We start from the raw sequence: 26,731 nt of genomic DNA, 5'->3' as shown, positions 1-26,731 counted from the left end.
TGTGTCTCTATATGGATATCTATATCTATATGCTATATCTATATGTCTCTATATGGATATCTATATCTATATGCTATATCTATATGTCTCTATATAGATATCTATATGCTATATGTCTCTATATGGATATCTATATGCTATATGTCTCTATATGAATATCTATATCTATATGCTATATCTATATGTCTCTATATGGATATCTATATCTATATCTATATGTCTCTATATAGATATCTATATGCTATATCTATATGTCTCTATATAGATATCTATATCTATATCTATATGTCTCTATATGGATATCTATATCTATATCTATATGTCTCTATATAGATATCTATATGCTATATCTATATGTCTCTATATGGATATCTATATCTATATGCTATATCTATATGTCTCTATATAGATATCTATATGCTATATCTATATGTCTCTATATAGATATCTATATGCTATATCTATGTGTCTCTATATGGATATCTATATCTATATGCTATATCTATGTGTCTCTATATGGATATCTATATCTATGTGTCTCTATATGGATATCTATATCTATATGTCTCTATATAGATATCTATATGCTATATCTATATGTCTCTATATGGATATCTATATGCTATAGCTATATGTCTCTATATGGATATCTATATCTATATGCTATATTTATATGTCTCTATATGGATATCTATATCCATATGCTATAACTTGAAGATATAGCATCCCAATAACATCAGAAGGTAACTTTTCAAAATTATGTTTAAACAAACAAAAATATAGTTTTTATAATGAAAGATAAAATGATAGTGACTGTGTTGCTATACATATAAAATCCATGCCCTCTAGGGGCTTATAATCCAGTTGAAAAAACAAGTCTGAAATCATAAACATGATTTATTTACTCATTTATCCACTTATCAAAAATATACCAAGTATTTATTATTACACAGTCCTAGCATCAAGGAATTTTCAGTCTAATAAAAGTAATCAAGTATACAAGAAATACCTTAGGAATATGAAGAGGAAGCCAGAGAGGATGTATACTAATGTGTAAGTCTTACACTAACTAGTATATTAGAAACAGCTGAAAAGTGTTTACAATGACCACTCAAATCCATAGACTCTTATATATTTTTTTCTTTCTTTATTTTTTGTGCAGTTTTTAGCCGGGGCCAGGTTTGAACCCGCCACCTCCGGCACATGAGGTCGGCGCCCTACTCCTTTGAGCCACAGGCACCACCTGGACTCTTACATTTTTAACACCCAAATTATACTTTGATAAGATTTTTTGTTATTGGTAGAAGTAAAATGGGTATTTAATGTGCCTCTTAGGCTGGAATTAGGAACTTATAACATATCAATAGAATGTGACAAAAGAGAAGCATATGAACTATTAGAGCAAGAGATCATAATTAAATTGCGAGATTCACTGCTTTCTCCAATTCCACAATGTTTTAAAGTCAAATTAAATATTCATGTGCACTCAGGTCATGAGATAATACAAAGAATGTTTGGGGAAAATTACAACAACAAGGAAAACTCATAAATATTTAGTTTCCTTATCAAAAAAATCTCTATTTAATAACTCAAGAAATTAGTAATACTTTAAGAAAATTAAAACGCACTATCTTACTGGAAAAAACTATAGAAACAGATATAAACTGATTTTATTACTTCCAAGCAGTCTATTACATTGAAAAAAGAGAAATTATGCATCATAAACAGGCTTTTACAAAGAAACACGTTTACGCTAAAGACCAATCCAACTCCACACATAATTTTGATGACAGCAACAAATTTGATGATATTCCATTTGTAAAGATAATATTTTAATGTAACTCTGAAATGAAAATTGGTATTTACACTAATGCCTGGGCAAGGGTTAATTTCTATAAGGTTCTTTATTGTGTCCAAAAGTCAAAAAAAATCATATCCAGTATTAGTACATGACATTAAAAGCATATAAATAAAGAAGTGATGCTTTAAGTTCTAATGATTTTTCTAAGTTTCAAAAGCTACCAAGACAATATTTCTTATAATATTGTAATCAGAAATACTATATTAAAATACATTAATTTTGTTTTTTTAAACAAAAATATTCAGAAAGGAAAGCAAAAATGCTACAAAGAGCTCCCTTTACAGAAGTATAAGTGAGCTGGGGGTTCAGCATCATTAGCAATGATTTCTGTATCGGTTGTATCTGCAACACTGATTTAGAGTCGAACAGACCAGACATAGCCTGTATTGAGATTGTGCTGAATGCTAATTCACCACATTGATTCAGAGGGACACCAGGCAAAATTTAATTATAAAGATCAATAATCTCATGACTACATTTCTGAGTACATATTAAAGAGCAAGTAAATCCACTAATTGATTAGTAAAATGCCATTTAATAGCTCTTTAGTAATTCAAATAGAATCCAACAGGGCCTGTGAGACCAAATGCAAAAATCACTAGTTTTTTCTTTGAGAATTTAAGACTTTTACAAAATTATAACTGAATACATCTTCCTCATCCTATCCTTAACCTCACCACAAGCGAGAAAAGCACGAAGCTCCAGGGACATCATCAAAAGCTTCCCCTACTAAATAAACTCCACAGTGCCCAGAAAACAAAAATGCTTGTATATAAAATTTAGATAAACTGTCAGAGTAGTGTCATGATACACAATAGCTTACTGTCAGACTCTCTCCAGAATGTGCTGTACCAGCTGTTATAGCACTTCTTGATTAACTCTCTCCAAGCCCAGTGACTGAAAACATGACTAATACAGTCACCCAGCACTATTAGTACTGGTGCTCATCAGAATGGACACGATTCTTGGCTACGGGTGAACTATCACTCAATAATTCTGACAACATCAATTACACTAATAACAACATCACTAGCCATCTCATTCAGAAACAGCAAAAGAAAAAAAAGGCTAAATAGTCTAAGTAAGAAATAATTAGAATAACCTGTTCCCCTAAACAAAAAAGAATGCCTGAAAGTGGAGAGATTGCTGTGAAAACATTTTAATTTCAATATTAATTTTAGTAAAAATGCACACATATGTATATTTAAATCCTGTTTAAAATTAAATCTAAAAATAAGCAAAGGCAATCCTTAGAACTGGGCTTCAGATGAGTCTATTTAAGAGAAACATCTGGTCCTGTTGAGATCTTCTAACCTTGAAAATGAGATTAGAAATTCCCTATTTTTAACTTAAAGTAATTTCTAATTATTTTATCTGGGTCACAGATAATCTACTTTTGCTAGGTCTAAAATGACATCAGATTATCGTTGCTATGATCACCCTGTTACCTTCTACTATCAACAGAAAGCTGGGATTTTTCCTCTTACACTTAAGAGAAAAGATTTATTTTTTTCCAAGTAAGCATGAATAAGAAAAAAATTATTGAAATTAATATGCTATACAAGCTGAAAGCCTCAAGCTAAACCTAAAAAGAGGTATTTGTTTTGCTTGTTTGTTTTCTAATAGTTCTATGTTCAAACTATGTAATTATGTATGATAATAATAATAATGAAATGACATCCCCATCAATGGTTTTGCAAAATGCTCCACACTTCTATGAAAAAAATCAAATTTACTGTGATTGCTTCTCTCACTTGGTTTTTTGTCACATGTTATATGACAAATTCATCACTTCTTTCACACCGTAAAGAGAGATTCATGGATTCAGATTATGACCAAAACATGTCCAGATGTGTAATTTCCTGTAGATACGTTCATCACAAAATGAAATAGCAAATGCATTTTATAAAGTAAGCACAATGCATAGTTTAACTTTAATTAAAATATTACATGCTATTTTATTTAAATGTTAATAATTCATTAGATTTAGAATTAAACACTGAATGCATAACAACTTTAAATAATTAAGACTTAAAGAACTTTAAATCAGTGCAAGGAGGAATATTCTGGAAACTCCTTTTAGCATTATTTTTTTAATCCAAAAAGAGTAGTGCTTTAGATTCATTATGAAATCCAAGGCACACAGAATTAAAATTCAATATAATTTTAAGAAGGATTCATAGTCAAGGGGAAGTAAAGCAAAGATGAGACACATAGTACATGTTCTCTCTCTTAATAATCTACATTCTTTTTTTAATATTTTACAGATGTATAATTTCTATAGACATCAGCCCTGCCTAGTACAGTGTTCTGAGAAGGTACTATATGTATGCAGAAAGCGATGAAACCTTTGGAGACAGCTTATTTAACACATGTGATTTTTACTCATTTTTAGAAATATCACAATCAGAACTTAATCTCCCTATCCCAATACAATGTAAATTGTTCAATTTCATAAAAAATTCCCTGCAATTTGAGAATATTAATACGTTGGTAGAATTGAATAGAGTCTAAATAGAACCTCACATACATCCTTTAAAAACTAACAAAAATAATCAATAACTTACAGGCATACCTCAGAGATATTGCAGGTTTAGTTCCAGACCACTGCAATAAAGCAAGTATTGCAACAAAGTGAGTCACATGAATTTTTTAGTTACCCAGTGCATATAAACATTATGCTTATATAACACTATGAGGTCTGACAATTTAGTTCATGAACTCACCCTAGAAAAAGGGCTACATACCACATTGCTGAATATCACTACAGTCACCTTTGAAGTACTCCCCTTGGGAAGCTGTGCATCAACACCAGAGCCTAGGCCACCCTTTAAGCAATTTTGGAACGCTCTTTCTGGAATGGCCATAAGATCTGTCTATAGTCATATTACTCTTGATCTGCTAAATGTCATCAAAATGTCTTCATTTCAGTATTTCCTTTATCTTCAGGTAAAGAAAAAAGTCGTTAGGGGCCCGATCAGGTGAGTAGAGAGGGTGTTTAGTTATTTGGCTAAAACCTCCCTCGTGTACAGTGTCATAGAAACTGGTGTATTGTTGTGATACATGAATCGTGATACATGAGCCATGGGTTGTGGGAAACATTCAGGTCATCTAACTTTTTCACGCAGACTTTTCAGCACTTCCAAATAGTAAACTTGGGTAACTGTCCAGTGGACACAAATTCATAATAAATAACCCCTCTGATGTAAACAAAAGTTAGCAACATCTCTCTGAGTCTTGATTTGGACTGATGGAAACTTTTTGGTTCTGGAGAACTGGCTGACTTTCCTTGTGCACTCTGATCCTTTATTTCAGGGTCATATTGGTACACCCATATTTCATCACCAGTGATAACATGGCCTTGCCTCTCCAAAAGGTCTTGTCAAACTTTGATCTTTGCTTTTGTTCATTGGTGAGCTCCTTCAGGACCATTTTTGTAAACACCAAGCCAAAATTTTCAGTTAAGATTCTCCTGTTTATCAGTATTCAATTAGTCTGCTATGTTTCTCAGTCAGGTGATAATTCTGATGCACAATTCTATAAATTTTTGCAATGTTTTCATTAGTTCTTCTTGTTACTTGCTGCCCTGACCTCTCTTCATCAGTGACACTTAATCTCCCCTCAGAAAAATGTTTAAAAAATTTGTATACTGATGTTTTCTTCATGGCATTATCCCCATAAACTTGGACTAACATGAGCCTTGATTTCACCTCCACTCTTGCTAAGTTTAACAAGAAATTTAATGTTTGTTTGTTGTTCTAATTCAAGCTCCAACATTCTCACCTCAGCACACAAAACCATGCAGCAAGAATGAACACTACTAAGTGTTGCGTTGGGGTTTCACGAGAGACAGACAGCGTCACCACAGGTGCAGTCTCGCATCTGGAATTATTATAGTGAAAGAGAGAGACTACTTCTCTGGTGGAAGTAGCAAAGCTTTATTGTTCAAGACCACCTTTTATAGTTGGCTGGTCACGTACACATTATTAACTAACAAGCAAAGCATTCATACTACTTTCTAAAGTTAGTTCAACCTTTAAAAAGACACAATGTTTGAAATCTTGAGACAGCTGCAAAAGGGAGTTTGTCTAAAGACTTGAGATTACCAAGAGGGGAGTAAAACCTTGAAGTCACACTATACACTCATTGTATTACAGAAAGCAGATTTATGGCTTCTGTCTCTGGCAATCTGGAGGCCTACGTAGTTTTCCGATAAGAGTTCACTTATCAACCCCTAGGCTGTGTCTCTGCAGAAAGGTTTTTAACTCCTTCTTTGCAGGCTTAACAGCCACATGGCCAGAGTCACTGGAGATGGGTTTTTATGCCCTAATGCCCAGGCCCTGTTCCATGCTGACCAGGGATACTGGGTCATCCACAGAGTTGCCTTCCACAGAAGTCTGTCCACCTGCCTCTGGAGCTTAAAGGGAGCACATAGTTTGTGAAGGAGCACATAGCTGTGGGGTTTTACCCCACAACTAAGCAAGACACCAGCACACGTTGACATGAACACAGCTGTGAGACACTGATATACCAATATTATGAAACCTTAGTGAGCTGTTTGTACAGTGCTGACAATGTAAATGCAAGGTGTCAAGTTTGCAAACTTGTCAGACTTTGCATATTATAGTCTAAGAAGTACAAAACAGCATTTCCTAAAAAAAAAAAAAAAAGTATATGCTTTATCTTAATAATACTTTGTTACTAAAAATGCTAAGGATCATCTGATCCTTCAGAGAGTCCCAATCTTTTTACAGATGGGGAATCTTTCCCTGATGCTGATGGCTGACAATCACAGTGGCGGCTGCTGATGGCTGGGGTGGCTGTGGCAATTTCTTAAAGACAACAATGAAGGTTGAGCGACTCTTCCTTTCATGGAAGGGTTCTTGGTAGCATGCCATGCTATTTGATAGCATTTTAGCCACAGTAGAACTTCTTTCATGAGTGAATCCTCTCAAACCCTGCTGCTGCTTTATCAACTAACTTTCTGTACTATTTTGAACCTCCTGTTGTCACTTCCAAATGTTCGTAGCATCTTTACTGGGAGTAGACAACATCTCAAAAAGGCCACTTTCTTTGCTCATCCATAAGCAGCACCTCTTCATCTGTAAACTGCTTCTGAGATTGTAGCAAATAAATCACATCTTAAGCTTCTCTTCTAATTCTCATTCTCTTGCTACTTCCACCATTTCTGCAGGTATTTCCTCCAGCAAAGTCTTGAACCCCTTAAAGTCAACCATAAGGACTGGCATCAACTTCTTCCAAATTCCTGTTATATTCTGACCCAATCCCATGAATCACAAATATTCCTTTTTTTTTTTTTTTTTTTTTTTTGAGGCAGAGTCTCAAGCTGTCACCCTAGGTAAAGTGGCATCTAGAATGGTACATTTAAAATGTTAGCCAAATCAAGGATGATAAATAGATTTTAGAGATAATTTCTTTTAGAATTAATACCGAATGATACTTTGTCAGGGGCCTCCACTGGGAATTTCCTGATGGCTTTGTGTGACACGCATATATTTGTGAAAACCTGTGTGGACTATTGCTTAAGTTTATTCTTAGACAACCTCAGTATTCCAAAGATCTATAACAAACCACAGATATGGAAAATGATCCATCAGAGGAATCACTCTCTATAATAGCTGTAATCGTACAAAACCTATTTCTGGAGTTAATAACACCTGAAAATCTAAACAATTCCTTTATCCATGGCTTGAAAAACAGATGTGTTAGCAGATATGAAAACAAGATTAACCTCATTGTACTTCTCCATCAGGGATCTTGGGTAACCAGATGTGTTGTCAAAAGCAGTAATATTTTGAAAGAAATCTTTTTTCCTTAGCAGTATATCTCAACCGTAGGATTAAAATATTCAGCAAACAATTCTGTAAACAGATGTACTGTCATTCAGGCTTTGCTGCTCCCTTTATAGTTAACAGGCAGAGTAGACTTAGCACAGTTCTTAATGGCCCTAGAATTTTCAGAATGGCAGATAAGCATGGCTTCAACTTATAGTTACCAGCTGTATTAGCTCCTAACAAGAGAGTCAGTGTGTCCTTTGAAGATTTAAAGTCAAGTGTTGACTTCTCTCTAGCTGTCAATATCTTAGATGGCACCTTCTTCCAATAGAAGGCTATTTTGTCCACATTGAAAAGCTTTTGTTTAGTGTAGCTACCTTCATCAATTATATTAGCTAGATTTTCCGGATAACTTGCTGTAGTTTCCATATAAGTGCTTGCTTAGCTTCAAACTTTTATGGTATGGAAATGGTGCTTAATCTAAGCTTCATGAGCCAACCCCTGCCAATTTCAAACTTTTCTTTTGTAGCTTCCTCACCTTCCTCTACCTTCATAGAATTGAACAGAGTTGGGGCTTTACTCTGGATGAGTCTTTGGTTTAAGGCAGCGGTTCTCAACCTGTAGGTCATGACCCACAGGAACTGTATTAAAGGGTCGTGGCATTAGGAAAGTTGAGAACCACTGGTTTAAGGAAACACTGTGGCTAGTTTGATCTTCTATCCAGACCACTAAAAGTTTCTTCATATCAGCAATAAGACTTCTTCAATTTCTTAGCATCCATGGGTTCGACAGAGTAGTATTTTTAATTTCCTTCAAGAACTTTTCCTTTGTATTCACAACTTGGCTAAATGTTTGGTGCAAGAGGTCTAGCTTTCAGCTTAACTCAGCTTTCAATGTGCCTTCCTCACTAGCTTGATCATTTCTAGCTTTTGATTTAAAGTGAGAGATAGGTGACTTTGCCTTTCACGTGAATACTTAAGAGGCCACTGTAGGGTTATTGTTTGGTCTAAATTCAATATTGTTGTGCCTTAGGGAGCAGAGAAGCCTGAGGAGAAGAAGAGAGACAGGGAAACAGCTGGTTGGGAGAACAATCAAAACACGTGCGCACCTTTGTTGATTAAGTTCACCATTTTAAATAGGCACAATTCATGGTGCCCCAAAGAATTACAATAGTTACATCAAAGATAAGTGATATCAGAAACATAGTAAGTTTGAAATGTTATGAAAATTAACAAAATGTGGCACAGAAACATAAAGTGAGCACATGTATTGACTGTTAGCATTTTTTAGCAATAAAGTATTATTAAAGTATATGCTTTTTAAAAACAGAATGCTATTTAACACTTAATAGACAACAGGAAAGTATAAGTATAACTAATTATTCCTTTTTAAAAATTTCAATAGATTTAGGGGGTGTAAGTGGTTACATGCATGTATTATATATGGTGAAGTCTAGTCTTTTAGGGTACCCATCACCTGAAAAGTATACATTGTACCCAAGAGATAATTTTCATTCCTCACTCCCTACTTCCTTCCCTTCTCCTTTTTCTGTTCTGAGTCTACAATGTCTTTTATATTCTTCTCTATAACCATGAGGACCCACAGCTTAGATTCCATTTATAAGTAAGAACACAGTATTTTCTCCCTTAACAGTTTTTCAATCCTGAGTTACTTCACTTAGGGTAATGACCTCCAGTTCCATCCAAATTGCTGCAAAAGACATGATTTCATTCTTTTTTATGGCTGAGTAGTACTCTATGGTGCATATACCTTTCTTTATCCTCTTACAGTCTGATGGGCAGTTAATTTGCTGCAGTAAACATGGAAATGCAGGTGTATTTTGATATAATGACTTCTTTTCCTTTGGGCAGGTGATAGCTGGATTGAGTGGTGGGTCTACTTTTATTTCTTTGAGGAATCTTCATACTGTTTTCTTTAGAGGTTGTACCAGTTTACATTTCCACCAACATGTGTTAAGTGTTCTCTTTTCACCACATCCATGCCAAAATCTATTATTTTTTGACTTTTTAATAGTGGCTATTCTGACTGGGGTAAGGTAATTTCTCATTGTGCTTTTAATTTACATTTTGCTGATGATAGGTAATGTTGAACATTTTTTCATATTTTTGTTGGCTATTTGTATAACTTCTTCCGAAAAGTGTTTGTGTCACCCATTTTTAAAGGGATTATTTTTTTTCCTTGTTGATTTGAGTTCCTTGTAGATTCTGGATATACTTTAAGTCCTTTTTACAACCATCTTCTCCCATTTCTATAAGTTGTCTATTTACTCTATGGATTACTTCTTTTGCTGTGTGAAAACATTTTGGTTTAAGTAAATTCCATTAATTTATTTTTGTTTTTGCTGTATTTGCCTTTGGAGTCTCAGTCATAAATTTCTAAATTTCTTTGCCTAGACTGATGTTTAGAAGTATTTCCTTCTGAACATTTTGTTTAGTATTTGCATGGCTTCAGGTCTTACAGGCAAGTCTGTAATTTATCTTGGGTTAATTTGTGTGTGTGGGAAAAGACAGGACTCTGCTTCATCCTTCTCTATATGGCTAGTCAATTTTCCTATCTCCACTTATTTAATAGTGTACATTTTTGTCGGGTTGGTTAAAGACCAGTCGGCTGTAGGTACATGGCTTTGTATTGAGGTTGTTTGTTCCATTGATCTGTATGTCTATTTTTATAATGGTGCCATCCTGTTTTGCTTACTGTAGACTTTCACTATGACTATAAGTTGAGTAATGTGATATCTCCAGATTTGTTCTTTTTGCTTAAAATTGCTTTGGCTATTTGGGTTGGTTTTTTTTTCTTTTGGTTCTGTATGAATTTTAGGATTGTTCTTTGAAAATGATGTTGATATTCTGATAGGAATTGTACTGAATCTCTAGATTGCTTGAGGCTATACGATCATTTTAATGATACTGATTCTTACAATCTATGAGCATGGGGTGCTTTTCCATTTGTTTGTGTCATCTTACACAACAATTTCTTTAATCAATATTTTACAGTTCTCCTTGTAGAGATCTTTCACTTCTTCAGTTAAATATATTCCTAGGTATTCTTATTATTTTTGTATAACCATAACTATTATATGCACTGGGAAACAAAAAAATCATGCAACTCCCTTTATGTGATATTTACTTTATTAAAATGTCTGGAAGCAAACTGCAATATATCTGAGCTGTGCCTGTTTGTAACAAAGTGCTGGAGACCTTTCAAACAAAGACGTTTACACAGATGCAAATGAATAGGCTCTATAAAATAAATTTGTAGAGGTTGGTCAAAATGACTCTGAATTTTAAATTTTGAACAGACATTGACAATTTGTTCCCTGAAAATATTATACTAATTTATAGTCCCAACAATAACACAAGAGAAAGCCCATTATCTCTACATCATCTGTAGTGTATTATCTTTTTAAAACTTTCTTAATATAATTTCTCTCATTTTTAACATCTTTTCCATTATAATAAAGAGACCCAATTGGCTAATTATGAAGAAAAACTGGTACTACCACGTATATTTTAATCTTATCTCTAATAACTGCTATAGCCTCACCTGACCTATGAGAAGCTCATGAAATAGAGCAGTACCTATGAGGGACCAGTACAAACTATGGGACTTCTTTGTGTTAGATGCACTTGCTTCAATTAGATAGTGTGAAAAAAACTACTTATTACTTATTCCTATGAAGGTAAAAATAAAAAAGGTAAACAAATACTATAACTATATTCTTATATAAAATACAAAAGATAGATTTGACATTATTTCATGACTTTTCCATATCAAATATCATAAAATGAGGAACTGTCAGACTTTCAGACATCCTAGATAAATAAAGGCCATCATTTATTTAGTTTACACATTAATAAATACATTCAAACAAAATAAGATTTAATTACTAAGGAAGTGCTTTACCAGCAACTCCAATTCTGATAATTTCCCCTAAATTAACAATTTAAAGAGGAAAAAGAGATTTTTACTATCATTTGTAATGTAGAAAAAACAACTGTAAACTAGATGGCAATAAATTAGAAAATGGTTAAAGTATGATATATTCACTAAGCAGAGAACATCCAAGCATTGAAAGCTATAAACTTGATGTTGATAGTCCTATTAAAAGTACTGTTAACTTATAAAAGCAGGACACAAAATTGTCTGTATACTCTGCACTTCATTGTAACTAATTTAAAACTATACAGACATGTGAAAATATTTTTTTTTTTAAACGGGTAATTTTCTCCTTCAATTTCTAAACTTCCTGTAAGTTTTTAGAATGAAATTCATAATTAGGTAATGCAGTAATGCATTCATAAATCTGTTACTTTACTTTAAAAATATACTTACTGTGATAATGCCAATTAGTTGCGTATAAAAGAGTCCAGTTATTCCAACTAACATAGTAATGCCCATAAAAGCAGCTAGTCTCATTATGGCCAACTCATGTCTAACAACAAAGAGGTCCTATGAAGAAAAAGAAAAGTCTTAAAAACTATTTCAAGAGTTGCTTATAGTTGCAATAATCATCAATAATTGAGGCATAACATATCCTCCTTATTATCTTAAAAGAACTACCCTTCCCTCTTTTAAACTTGTTCCACTTAATCAATATATAAACTTTTGAAAATTTCAAAAATTACTGGTTTTAATATATGTTAGCCGGTGGAAAAAAACAGGATTTTACTACTCTCGCATGTCAAAAAAATCATTCAATACCAAGGTTACAATTTAACCTTGTTTTTGAGTGTGTGGTTTTTTGGTGGTTTTTGTTTTTTTTTTTTTTTTTTTAAGACTCAAGTCTCATTTTGCTGCCCTCAGTAGAGTGCTGTGGCATCAAAGCTCGTAGCAACCTCAAACTCTTGGGCTCAAGCAATTCTCTTGCCTTGCCTTGGCCCCCCAAGCAGCTGGGACTAGAGGCACCTGCCACAACGCCCAGCTATTGTTAGAGATGAGGTCCTGCTTTAGCTCAGGCTGGTCTCCGACTTGGGAACTGAGGCGATGACCCACCTTAGCCTTCCAGAGTGCTAGGATTACAGACATGAGCCACCACACCTGGCTCTTGTGTTTTGAACCTCTTTACCCAAGACAATACATCAATAGGATCATGGTGACAGTTCTCATTCACTCTTCCATCCAATCACCCAACTACCACTGCCAAGCCTTGTGCTATATAATAGAAATGTAAAAACGGCAAAGATATGCCCCATATCCCCAAGTGTGACAATTACTCACAGAGAGAGCCCCGCTTTGTAAAACTTCAAAACAGTGTGATAATATGCTAGAACTGGGATGCAGGCAGAGTACTACAGAAACATAAGGAACCATCCAGACAGGAGGAAGAAATGGAAATGTTGTGAATAAAAACGGATTTTCTGGCTAGGAGACTAAAAATAAGAGTCCTGAAAGTAAACCAAAGATACTGTGATAGAAGGACAGGAAAACAAGAAGCACTTCATTCACCCTTCCTGTTACCTAATAGACCAGTGGAGGGACAGAATCAAAGAATGAAGACTTTGACTAGAAATCTGTTACTGCTCAGCTTTGGAATAAAACAGGCCCAGCGAATAAAAGCAAGAAGCAGATGGAAAGGCCCTCCAAATCACAACCATCCAGATCCTTTCTTTTATACGATTCACAATAAGGATTGAACATATCTTAATAGCAATACCAAAAATGGGGTGGGGGGGTCATAATGATAATAGGGTCACTTGAAACAAAAAAAATTGATGTTTTTTGTGAGTGCATTACATCAAACCACCACCACACTCAAGCAAAAATCTGATTCCACACATAAATTACTTCTGCATTAGCCTGGGAAAATTTTAAATTCACTGAGGTAATTAAGGTGTTATGTAGCAAGTATTAGGCAGTTATTTCAAAACTTCAGTAAAAAGAGCTAATTCAGCATCCTTATATCAAAAGGTGTGCCTGTGAATGATAGAAAAACTCAGTAAGTTATGCTATCATGTTTGAAAACACACATTTGTTCCTACCAAACTGAGGCAATTGTAGCATAGCAATAATTCTCTGTTTCATACCCATGATTTTATCTGTGAAAAATCTTTGATGAACACAGAAAGTTGTGCCCAGATGAACCAAGCCACGGAGAAATCCACAGAACAAACATCCCTCAAACATCTACTAGTCACCTCGGTTTATCACGGGTTATGAGCCACACCCGTTTAATCTGGTATGAGAGCTTCCCCTCCGATTTCAGAGGCCCTCCTTCTGCCACTTCACAGTAACCCACACCTACGGCCCTGCTGAGGCTCGCTCCCACAAGAGAATTTCAGGCCTCTTTCAAGGTAAAGTGTCCTATCTATTTTAGTACTTATCTATTTCTTAACCATTTAACATGTATAAAAGTGTGCTACTGCTTTTTCAGATTCCTACCCTTTTAGAAGTGCAACTGACCGAGTTTGGGTATACTGTGTCCCCATTTCCCATAAGCCCTGGACTTTTATTACTTAGTTTTACACAGTGAAGTGATTTTTAGGAATGCACATATTGGATTACAGCAGAGCTTACGGTACTAAAATTATCATCTATGACCAACTAAAATCCATCCCTTTTTCTCCCAGTGAAAAGATTTTTTAAAACTTTTTGGCCAACCACAATTTATAAATGTCAGGGATGGAAATGAGACTAAAAGATCCACTTATAATATTACATTTATTCATTTAGTTATACATTTATAGTTAAAAGTATTTATGTAAAATACAGTAGTAAAAACTTTAATCTAGAAATTGCTTTTTATCACTTTTACATTTTCAAAAAACAACTGTATTCCAAGTTCACACATGCATAATTAACATCATCAGTACTAAATCCATATTTTGAGTCACTTAACACTGTTCTCTAGAGTGCATCTTTACTTCTGTCTTAAATTTTTTTTTTAGACTTAGCACTTTTTGAATCCAAAAATTGGCTTAGGAAATTTTACCCAAATCAAAAGAACCCATTTGCTATTCCAGATCTTTACTACATCATCATGTTATGGGCTAAAATGTGCCTCCCCACCCCGCAAAAGTTCACGTACTGAAGCCCGAACTGCCCTACCTCGGAATGTGATTTTATTCGGAGCTAGGACCTTTAAAGCAGTGATTAAGTTTAAATGAGGCTCTTAAGGTGGACACTAATCAAATCTGTCTGGTGTCCTTATAAGAAGAGAATATTCAGACACACGCAGAGGCACCAGGGATGCTCCCACACAGAGCAAAGGCCATGTGAACAGACCAGGAGACAGTGGCTGTCTGCAAGCCAAGGAGACAGGCTTCAGAGGAACCCAAACCTGCTGCCATCCTGTTCTTGGACCTCCAGGCTCTGGAACTATGAGAAAATGAATTTCTGTTGTTGAAGCCACCCAGTTTGCAGTATTTTGTATACTGTGTCCCCATTTCCCAGACACCCTATGCCTAGGTTTCACAGCCCTAGCAAACTAATATAATCAATATCCATTTCTTTTATTGTTTTCATTTCTTCCCATTTGCTTCAAAATATGGTCATATTCAGATAAATATGTAAAACATATGTTCAGTTTAAAGAAAAGTAACACTATCCTCTCCAGAATGAGACCCTGTGAAGCCTCCTGTGTATTCCTTCACCGGCACGATCTCCCCTCATCCTTACCCTAAAGGTAAAGGTCAGTAATTCATCCTTCAGACGTTCTGGAATCTACTATGTTTCAGCTGCATATTGCAAATACCTTCTCTCACTCTGAGACTACCTATTCACTCTATGGCATCTTTTGATAAACCCAAGTTCTTAATTTTAATGTAGTCCAATTTATCAATCTTTTCCTTTGGTGCCTTTTATATCCTGTTTAAGAAATCTTTCCTGGCCCTAAACTAAGAATGACATTCTCCTATGCTATCTTCTAAAGCCTCCAAAAGCTTCATAAATTTTTCCTTTCACAGTTAGGTTACTAACCCACCTAGAATTGATGTCTATTTTTTGGTAAGCAGTGAAAGAAAGAGATTTGCATTTATTTTTTCAGTATGGATGTTCAATCATTCCAGAATGATTTATTTGAAAAGCTATCCTTAGCTCGGTGGTTGGAACTTAAGTATCCAGACAAGCACGAATTGGATTTGGCTCTCTATTCTGTTCCCCGAGGCTATCTGTTTATCTCTGTACCAGTGACACACATCTAGTGACAATGGCTTTGTAATGTATCTCAACAACTGGTAGGCCAACTCATCCCATCTCGCTCTTTTGCAAGAATATTATACTACTGAATAGATAATTTGTATTTCCATAAAAATTTTAAAGTTAGATTGTCAAGTTACAACACACACTAAGGCATTGTATGTATGTTCATGTACACATATAACATGTTCTCATCATTAAGTTTCCTAAGTTTCCACCTAGAAATCTTGCACTTTTTCGGTCAGATTTAATTCAAGAATTTCCTGTTTATTTTTATCCCATTATAAATGGCATTTGCTATTAATTTCATTGTCTACAGTTTTATTATATGAAAATAGAATTGATTTTTAAAAAAAAAATATTGTTCTGTACTCATATACTTTTTAAACTTTCTTAAAAATCCAAAAGAATCCATGGATAAATCTACAAGAATCCATGGGTAAAACTATCTACACACCTATCACCTATGAGTAATGCTAGTTTTATTTCCTTCAGCAGTTGTAACTTTTCTTTCTCTCATCTTAACTGCATTCTAGCACTACGTTTAATAACGATGGTGAGAATGGACACTGATGCCTTGTCCCCCAGCTTGGAGGAAAAGAATTCAACATTTCATCTTAGCATGATGTAGATGAATGGATGCTGAATTTTGTCTTTGTCTTTATACATTGAGATGTGCATTTGAATTTTTTTCTAATCTATTAATGTGATAATGATAAAACATACTGAGTGACTGATTTTTTTTTTTTTTTTGAGACAGTCTCATTATGTCACCCTCCGTACAGTGCCATGGCATCACAGCTCACAGAAACCTCAAACTTTTGGGCTTAAATGATTCTCTCGCCTAAGCCTCCCAAGTAGCTGGAACTCTAGGCACTCACCACAATGCCTGGCTATTTTTAGAGACGGGGTCTTGCTCTGGCTCAGTCTGGTCTCGAATTCATGAGCTCAGGCAATCCACCTGGCTCAGCCTCCCAGAGTGCTACGATTATAGGCATGAGCCACTGTGCCTAGCCACTGACTGATTTTTAATGCAAAAATAACCTTTCATTCCTAGAACAAACTCAGCTTGGTCAGGATGGTTATATAGGGTGTCCATAAATAGACAATTACTTTAAATTGCACTCGACTTTATGGACACCCTGTATTTAACTAGATTCAGTTTGCTAATATTATCTTGAGGAGTTTTTCATCTATGTTCACAATTAGACTAGTCTATAATATTCTTTTTAATTATCCTTAATAGGTTATGTACCCAAGACATCATATACACATAAAATGAATTGAGTAGAGTCCCCTCTTTTTTCTCCTCTTTGAAAGCCTTTGTATAAAACTGAAATTATTGTTCCTTTTCATGTTTGATAGAGCTAGGGCACATTAATAAATCTGTGACTATTCCTGGCAGGGAAAGTTGTAACTACTTACTATGATTACAGAACTACCTGTGTTTCTAATTTCTTCTTAACGCAATTTTCTTAAGATTATACTTGATTTGAAGATCTGAATACTCAGTAAAACAAGATGTCAACTACTCAAACTGACCTATAGAATTGATACAATTCTAATAAAAGATCCCCAGCAGCAGAGTATATGTTCTATTGGGAGTTTGTTGTTTTACTTTGTTTTAGTTCGCAGAAAGTGCTAAGCTGTTTCCGTATTTCACAAGAGAAAAACAAAGAATAGCATAATATCCTAATATGAAAAGAACAAAGTAGGAGGATCTGTTCTACTGTACACATTCTCAACCAGGCCAGTTTTATCCCTAAGAGGGAGAAAATTGGTTTTTAAAGGGAGAAAAAAATCTTATCATAATTGTTTGTGACCCTATACAATCAAGCCTATTTGACAAAACCTATTCCTTAGTATTTAACTTTGGGGTGTGGCAGAGGCAGTAAGGGAAGAAAATGGCTAAAATGGCTGCATAAGGGGTCAAAGAGAATGAAAAAAAGTTAAAAATACTGCTCTACTGGATGACAACATTATAAAACTACAGTGTAATCACCATGCAGTATAAGCACAAGGGGAGACAAAGAGACCAACAGACGAAAGAACAGAAACAGACACATGGATGGATCCTGATACATGACAAAGACAGCACAGTAGAACAGAGAAGAAAAACTGTCTTTTCAATAAGTGGTCTAAATTAACTGGATAGTCATCTGTAAAAAAAATGAAACCCTGACTTCCATCTCATGAGAATCACAAAAATCAATTCCAGTTAGAAATGTGAAAGACAGAAATATATAGTACCCACATGACAATAAGAGAATTATATTGATGATTTTAAGATAAAGATTTTATAAATTAAACACAGAAAACAGTTGACTATTCGAAAAAGATTGATAGGTGGAGTGCATTAGAATTAAAAACTTCTGTTCAACAAAAATACCATTAAGAGAGTCAAAAGGTAAACCACGGGCTGAAAGGTATTTATCACACATATGGTCAAAAAAGGGCTCTAATCTGAAACACCCGACAGTCACCAAGAAAAAGTCAAATCGGCAAAACACTTAAACAGGAACACCACTGAACAGTTTACTCATATGGCCCATAAATATATGAAAAGCAGCCCAACACCATGATATGACAGAGATACACAGAATATAAAAATACCCTTATTAATTTTAGAATAAAAGTAAACTTTTAAAATACAAATAAAACACAAAATAAAATTCAGTTATGGGTAGCCTATGAAAGGAGAGGTAAAAATAAGTCAAGTAAGATACAGAAAAAAAGAGAGTGGGAGTCAGACTGGCTCTCTGACCACATCTACTACTTTCTTCTTGGCTCACTGTGATCCAACTGCATTGGCCTCCTGCTATTTCTCAAGTTTATGTAGCAAACTCACCATAGCAGGCCTGCTGCATTTGTTCATCTCAGGGAACTCTTTCCCCAGTTATCCATATGCTTCCTCCCTCACTTTCTTCAGGTTTCTGCTTGAATAACATCTTTTCAGAAATTTTTCCTTGACCAAAGTACAGAAAATCCCAGTATTCCCTATCTCCTTGCCCTATTTTTTTTTCCACAGTATTTCTCTCTTTGTATGTTTATGTTTTCAGTTATGGATTGTCTCTGTTAGCAGTATGTAAGTTTCTTGAGGCTGGGACTGTTGCCTATCTTGTTTAATGACGCATTCCTAGAGCTTAGAATGGGGTCTTGCTCATAGCAGGTACTCAATATTTGTTGAATAAATAAATGAAAACGAAGAAAAAAGTTGGACAAAAGAACAGAGTCTCCACCTCCAACATGTGAAAATATAGAGAATACTACCCACAAAGACTGTTACATACATGTAATAGCAGAAATAAACACAGAAAAAGAAACATGAGCAAAATATATAAAAACATAGTTATGTCCTCAGGCACAAACCAGTGAAGAGCCAGTTACATGAAATAATATTTCTATATTCCTATCTGATAATCTTTTATAATTATATCATCTAAAATTTGGGGAAAAACTTACAAAACTAAGCAGTGGTAGGTGCATCACCTCTTGATGCAAGCTAAATGAAAATAAGCCCAGAGTCAGATTTGGCTTCTTATAATCCAACAAGCAATTCTTCCAATTCCTGGTCTTTAAATTCCTTGAGATCTTTTCCTTTTATAATCTTAGCTTCTATCCTAATCTCAATATAGATTTTAATATTATATCCTATGCCTTATCGTTTCTAATAACCATCCCCATAACATCATTGCAAGTTCAAGGAAGTCCCCTTCTGAATACCACCTCCTACCTCCTGAGCTAACTCCCTTGTAGACTATTAATGCTGACTCCAGTTTTTTTGACCCAACCACCATTTCATTGGCTTCCTCCACAGTCAACTTCCTACTTGTTTCTATTCCATGGTCCATTGTTGTAACTTCTCTTCCAATACACCATCAACTTTCCTGATCTGCTTTCTCACCATTGCTTTCTTCTTGCCTCATGGGCTGCTCCTTCAACACCTTTCTGACTTTTATATTTAAGAGTGTCCACATTTTGCTCTTCAGACCTCTTGTATTCCTTACTCACATTACTCTATAGAAAATCTGCAAACAGTTTCTGAATCATTAAATACCACCTTTATGCTTAATGCTGCCAAATTTACACACCTACCTCAGATAACTACAATGAAATCCAGACTCCTACATCTAAGTGCTTAGTTAGTATCTGTTCCTGGATGTCAAAAGACAAAGTAAACGTGAGTAAAACCAAAATGTTTAACTTCTTCCTAAAACTCACTCTTCCTTCAGACACTCCTGTGTTAGTTTAGTTACGCAGCTCTTTCAGTTGTTCAGGCCATGAAGTCTTAGAATTTTCCCTGACTTTTCACTTTCTATTTCACATTGCACATCCAAATCATTACCAAATCCTGTTAGCTCTCAAATTGTGATGAGCCCTTCTCAACACTTGTACCACTACCATAATCATCTCACGCTTGGAGTGTACTTTAGTAGCCTAGTAACCAATCTTCCTGTTGTCATCCTTGTTCCTTGGTTTATGCTTCATAGCAGTAAAGAGTTTTCTTTCTAAAATGTCAATGAGATTGTATAACAGCTGAAAAGCTACCACCCTTTAACAGTTTCCAAAAGTCCCAACCACTAAACATCTTAAGTTCTTCCTCTCCAATCTCAGCCCTCACTGCTCTCAACTCATCCCTATAACTCTCCAACTCACTCTACTCAACACAGTGTTCCTTGAAAATGTCAAGCGTTCTCCTACCTCAGGGACTTGGCACTAGGACTTTGCTCTCTTAGAACGCAGTCTCTGCTCAAGTGTCATTATGGAAAAGACCTTCCTAGACTACACTTTCAATGATCACTCTCCATCCTGTACCCTGCTACATTATACTTCATTATCCTTATCTTGTTTACCCTACATTTTTTTATTGCTTGTCTCCTGCAAGTAGAACATAAGCTCCTTGAATGTAGGAACTTTGTTTTATTCACTGCTGCATCCTCAGAGCCTAGAAGAGAGGCCAGTGCACATATTAGGAACTCAGTAATACTTATTGAATGACTAAATAAATGTTCTTCACAATTTTTTTAAATAAACAACTATAGTTTACAAATACTACATATAAAATTGTAATAGTTTTTCTGTAGTTTTTCTATCACTCATTATAAAGTATTCCATTACTTAAAAGTAGTTTCCTGTGTTTTTATAAACCTCGTCTGAAAAATAACAATATGTGATGTGTCTGTGATCTTCCTCCCACGGAAGGGCTTCTCAACCCGAGCACTGAAACTTTAGGCTGGGTAACATTTTGTTGTAGGGGACTATCTTATGCATTGCAGGATGTTTAGCAACACCCCTGGCCTCCGCCTGCCAGATGCCAGCAGCACTCTGCTAGTTGTGACAACCTAAATGTCTCTAGACTTTACCAAATGTCCCCAGAGGGTGGGGGGGGGGGCAAAGCCTCGTCTCACTTCCCCATTGACAACCACTGGACCAATGGTGCTAAGGGATTTTGCTTTTTCTGTTGTTCAAGAATGGAAACAGCTTAGGTCACATTTGAGGTGTCTAAAATGTACAGATTTGAATTTTCAATAAAACTAAAGAATCAACTTTATTTATATACTGAGGGTAGGTTCACACAACAATTACTCTTACATTAAAATAAATAATTTTAATGTATGGCTTGGCTCAGCAGCTAGGGAGCCAGCCACATACATCAGAGGTGGCAGGTTCAAACAACAATGACAATTACAATAACAAAATAGCTGGGTTTTGTGGCAGGTGCCTGTAGTTCCAGCTACTTGGGAAGCTGAGGCAAGAGCACCACTTAAGCTCAAGAGTTTGAGGTTGGCTTGGCACCTGTGGCTCAAGTGGCTAAGGCACCAGCCACATACACCTAAGGTGGCAGGTTCGAATCCAGCCCAGGCGCACCAAACAACGACAGGTGCAACCCCCAAAAATAGCCAGGCGTTGTGGCGGGCGCCTGTGGTCCCAGCTACTTGGGAGGTGGAGGCAGGAGACTCGCTTGAGCCCAGGAGTTGGAGGTTGCTGTGAGCTGTGAGGCCATGGGCACTCTACCCAGGGGGACAGCTTGAGGCTCTGTCTCAAAAAAAGAAAAAGTTTGAGGTTGCTGTGAGCTGTGATCACAGCACTTTACTGAGGGTGATGTCTCAAAAATAATAATAATAATAATAATTTTAATTCTAAAATGAAATCCTATTATATCTATGTGGTTATCAGTACTTTTTGGAACAGACCTTAGCCTTAGTTTACTGAATTCTAAAATACAGGCAAACAAATTACAGCTTATTAGTATATTATCCCCCTATGTATGTTTTCAATCCTATTATCCTAATAGACATTAATATTTAAAGGGGAAAAAAGTCACTATTTATACCCCTGTAATGGTTATCATTGAGTATTCAGAATTATGCTTTAAATTTTAGTGCAATTATGAATGCAATTATCTTATAAATTTCACTGGCACCTGATTGCCAGGTTCATAGCTAAGAATGAAATATTTCAGAAAAATTATTGCCTGCCTTACTTTATTTTAGCACTGTAATTTTTTTTTTTTTGGGGGGGCCTGGACTGGGTTTGAAACCACCACCTCCGGTATATGGGGCTGGCACCCTACTCCTTTGAGCCACAGGCTCTGCTGCCCAGCACTGTAATTTTTTTTTAAGTTGTAGCAATTCGACAAGAAAACAAAACAAGATACCATATTTTCTTGCTACATTGACCATTTAATACAGTGCTACAGTATTTGTAAAAGAATGAGATATTAAAATTGCTGTCAGGCTTTAGCCATTTAAACTCACAGTGACTGAAACACTCTTATGCAGAAATAAAAACTGCTGTATCTTCTATGCTAATACTATAATATTCATAACTAGTGACTATATAAACACATTTAATGAGGAAATATATGCAGTCAACCTGGTATTGCCGGGCTGGGTCAAGATTTATTTTCTGTGTTCCATCTGTCACTACAAGCATAGTGATAATTGTTAGGATAATACACTATCTTTATTTCTTTACAAATATAAACTATATCTGACATTATTCCTGTTAAGCAAAAAAAAATAAAATTGTTACCAAAGGACAATATTTTTACTAGCATTCCAGAATATATGAACAAAAAGCCAAATTATTTTCACACTAGCATTAAAAATAATGTTCATCTCTTATCAATCTAAATTCTTTGATACTCTGTTTCTGACTACTCTTTCCCTAAATCCAAAAAGCTAAAAATATATTTCAGCAATTTTATACATTCTTCAGTGAATACAATAAGTAAAACAAAAGACCTTCTAGTAACAAAAACAATGGTTAAGTAAAGCCTAAAATATTTTTTTTTAATATTTTTTAACAGTAGAAATACCCAGGCACATTTAAAACTGGTTCTATGAAAAGAAAAAAATAAAACATGGAGGGATTTACCAATATTCAAAGCTGTCTGCAACCAAGTCTTCTGGCTATTTCTATTCTTTGTTAGCCAAAAGGCTAGGCGAATAATTCTGTGGCACAGTTCTGACATCAAATCCCTAGCAACACTATTAGATATCAGCCAATTGGAATAATAATAATGTATCTTCCTAGAGAAGAGTTGGCTGGGCTGCTAAACATTATTCATCTTCCTCTTTGGAGTCCTGCAGCATGTCCTTTACTGAAATTCTCTCCCCTCTCTTTCCTTTCTGTCATCCCCTGCTCTCATAGCCTTAAATGCAGTTAGTACGTTAGTTTTTACCCTTTAGATAAAAATATGAAATAATTAGAAATTATCTGAATTTATGTCGTATAAAAACAATTTAGAAGATGTAACTCTAGAACTAAAGTGGTACGCCACAATCAGCTGTATCATCTCTGATGCTGATGGCCACAGTTATTTGTTTTTTAGAACCCTATAATTTCCCATGTAGTGAAATTGCAAGCATTGTCTACAATATCTTGATTTCTAGAAGGTACATATTTTTTAAAGTACTTTTAACCTACTATAATGCCTTCCTAAGCTATTCTTGACATTCTTTATATTAGACAAACTACTAAAAATGGGTTGTGTTAATGAAAAGTGAAAATAGCAAAGATAAATCTACCAATCAGGAGACTCACTGAACTTTGTCTGACAAGCAGATTTTATGATGCTTCAGAATTTTTTATATCTGTATTTAAAATAAAAAAAAAATGCTTCAATAATATTGCCAACAATTTTCTTGAAGAAACAGTGCAAAAAGTAGTATTGAATAGGATAGAGTAATAGCAAGAACATGACTTAGGAACAAACAGAAATGGACCCAAATCTCACCTGTGGCAATCAGTCATTCTGCGACTGAACAAGTTATCGAACCTCTCTGAATCTCAGTTATTTCACCTATATGATATAGGAATTATACTATTTATCCTCTCAGGAATATTTCCAATGAGTAGACATTTTCCACTAATCCAAACGATATACAAATCCAAGATACTATAAAAATCATGAAAATATGACTATAAAAATACTCATGGATCAACATATAAAAAAATTAAAAAGGGATACTCTTTAAATATAGTGATATTTCCTTTAAGTTTAATTAAAAAGCTACTATTTTCTAGTACTGGTTTTGGGAAACAACCAGCATGTAATAAAATGAAATATATTATTATAATGTAATAACATATCATGTGAGTAGGCATTTGCTCATAAACATTTAAAATAACTATGTGAAATAGTCAAATATGGATCTTGGTCAAAGTTGAAAGTCTGTTTTCTTCAATAGCCATCTATTTCATGTTAAATCATTCCCCAATCTACAGGTTTTTAAATCTCTAGAGTGATTTTCATCCCAATAATTACTTAAAGGAAGGCATCAGTTTCAAAAGGAGTCTTAAGAAAAATTTAACATTATGCTGGCTTCATAAATGCAAATGAAGCTCAAACTGATTTAATATATAACATTTAAAAAATTTCTCCAAACATCTCAAAATTTATAACCTTTATTGATTTTTATTCTAACAAAACCATTTAATTTAGCCCCATTTAATTAGAAACCTATCACTCAAGTTTCTGCAGCTTTTCTAAGTATGCATTTTCTTCTATACTAACTGAGAATTCAGGGATTTTTTTAGTTACTGATTTCAGAAAAGATAGTAAATACTAATTCCTTTTAGGTTGGTAGAACTTTATTTAGTATAAGATTCAGAATATAAATCACTATCTACAGCTTAAAAAATAAATCCCAAATTTGGGCACTACTCATGATAAACTATAAATTCCTTATCTCCTACATTTCACAGCCCTTCCTTCCCTCATAAAAGAATAGAGTCAAATATTTCCTCAAAATTTTACATATAAAAACATAAATCTTTGAACAGCCATAATATCCATATATATTGATACATAGACATTTTAAAGTAACTATAAAGAAAAAAATCAACAGCATTAAAACAATGGGGCAATTGGAAAGAAGTAAGAACGATGCAGTGCAGAAACAAACTCTCCTGAAAGTAGGAGGGAAGAGTGAAATGAAAGAAAATTAAGCCCCTGATCTGTTCATCTCCCGGAGTTTGTAAACAATCTGCTTTCTCTTAACTCTCTCTTTTCCCTAACGATAACTGTAACATACCAACTGTCTACAGAATACAAGTTAAATGAGTCAAAGGGCAACTCATTTTTTTCTTTTGTTTAATGAGTAAATACTTTCACCTAAAAATCAAAAAAGGGAAAACAAGAAAGTTAACACTTTCATTTCTGACCCAGAGAATGAGCACTCAGCTCTGAAATTTAAAGACAGGCTAGAAAAGATACTATGCTGCCATCTATCTACCCAAAAGGGTATAAAGAAAAGGCACTAAAGCTTTTACTTCAGTCTGGCTGACAGAAGAACACAAGGTCAAAGTCCATGTCATACTTTAACTGCGTCATTATTCCCACAAGAAAGAAGGATGTAATCATTAATACACTCTCCAAAGATAGTTAGGGATGTTTGGAGATCTTATTTCATATCTTAAATAACAGAAAGAATAACAAAGTGAATAAATGATCTTTCTGACAGCAGCCAGCCACCTTTACACACATATTAAGAGTTGGATATAGTTTATTTTTTTCTTTTAGAGAAAAATGAAAGAAATGTGAGGAAAGACTTACAAAAAAACCTTAAGACAAGACTGAAGACTATTCCACTGTAAAACATTTTTTAAATGTCAATGGTAATAATGGTGCCTCATACTGAAATATTATCAGCAAATTTTTTCTATCTTTATAAGGAAAATCACAATAAATGCCACCTTCAAAGAACTGCTACAATAAGAACAATGTTTTATTATTTAGCACTGGAAATATTTGCTATATAGTTGGAATTTTCTAACAGATTTGATGTTAAAAGCAATTATTCCAATTACTGCCTCAAGTTTTTTGGTTTTTTCTGATCCAGCAATGACTTCCTTCATCTTTCCATTTGGTTAATCTCTACCTAACCTATAAAGTCCACCCTGAGCCTCATTCCCTACGTTCTCAAACCTGATGGGCACAGAAGTTTTGCACTGCACAACTCCACAGGATACCATTTTCATAGACTATGATGTGAGAGTTGCCTCCTGGGGTTGTGCAATTAGGCAGCAATGATTAGAATCACCTGGGAAGAAACGTTTAAACAAAATGCTATTTCCATTGATACCTATGAGAGAACAGTTTGCATGAGACCAACCTTCTCACCAAGAACACTATTAAAAGCCAGATAAAATCCCATTAATTAATAAGTAAGCAGGTCTTTGAAGATACTGGAAAGTAGCCAAACTATCAGGAACTTAAAAGGCCAGGATCTCAGAGAGCAGAAATGCATTAAGGTGAGCCCTACTTTCTGCACTGCTTTTTACCTTAAGGTACTTGCCAACTCATAAGCAGTACTGGATGAAAGGTCAAGTAGAATTGTATGCTCAGAGCATCCTCCAATTTCACAGGGCCTGGGAAGCAATAACTGGAGGGCACAATCCACAATTAACACCT

At 34.9% G+C, this 26,731-nt stretch overlaps 1 protein-coding gene across 2 annotated transcripts in view; it reads right to left on the bottom strand.

Moving 5' to 3' along the window:
- The window catches only part of ZDHHC21 (zinc finger DHHC-type containing 21), a 57,222-nt gene that overhangs the window by 7,484 nt on the left and 23,007 nt on the right, over window positions 1-26,731 (bottom strand). For both annotated transcript variants that reach the window (XM_012813453.2, XM_023508855.1), the window contains exon 6: window positions 12,010-12,126. In XM_012813453.2, the coding sequence (XP_012668907.1) occupies window positions 12,010-12,126 (117 nt within the window). The remainder of the gene's footprint in view (window positions 1-12,009; window positions 12,127-26,731) is intronic.

Source organism: Otolemur garnettii, unplaced genomic scaffold (genome assembly GCF_000181295.1).
Source record: "Otolemur garnettii isolate 467f Iridium unplaced genomic scaffold, OtoGar3 scaffold00006, whole genome shotgun sequence".
Lineage (NCBI taxonomy): Eukaryota > Metazoa > Chordata > Mammalia > Primates > Galagidae > Otolemur > Otolemur garnettii.
This window is presented reverse-complemented; position numbering and strand designations above follow the sequence as displayed.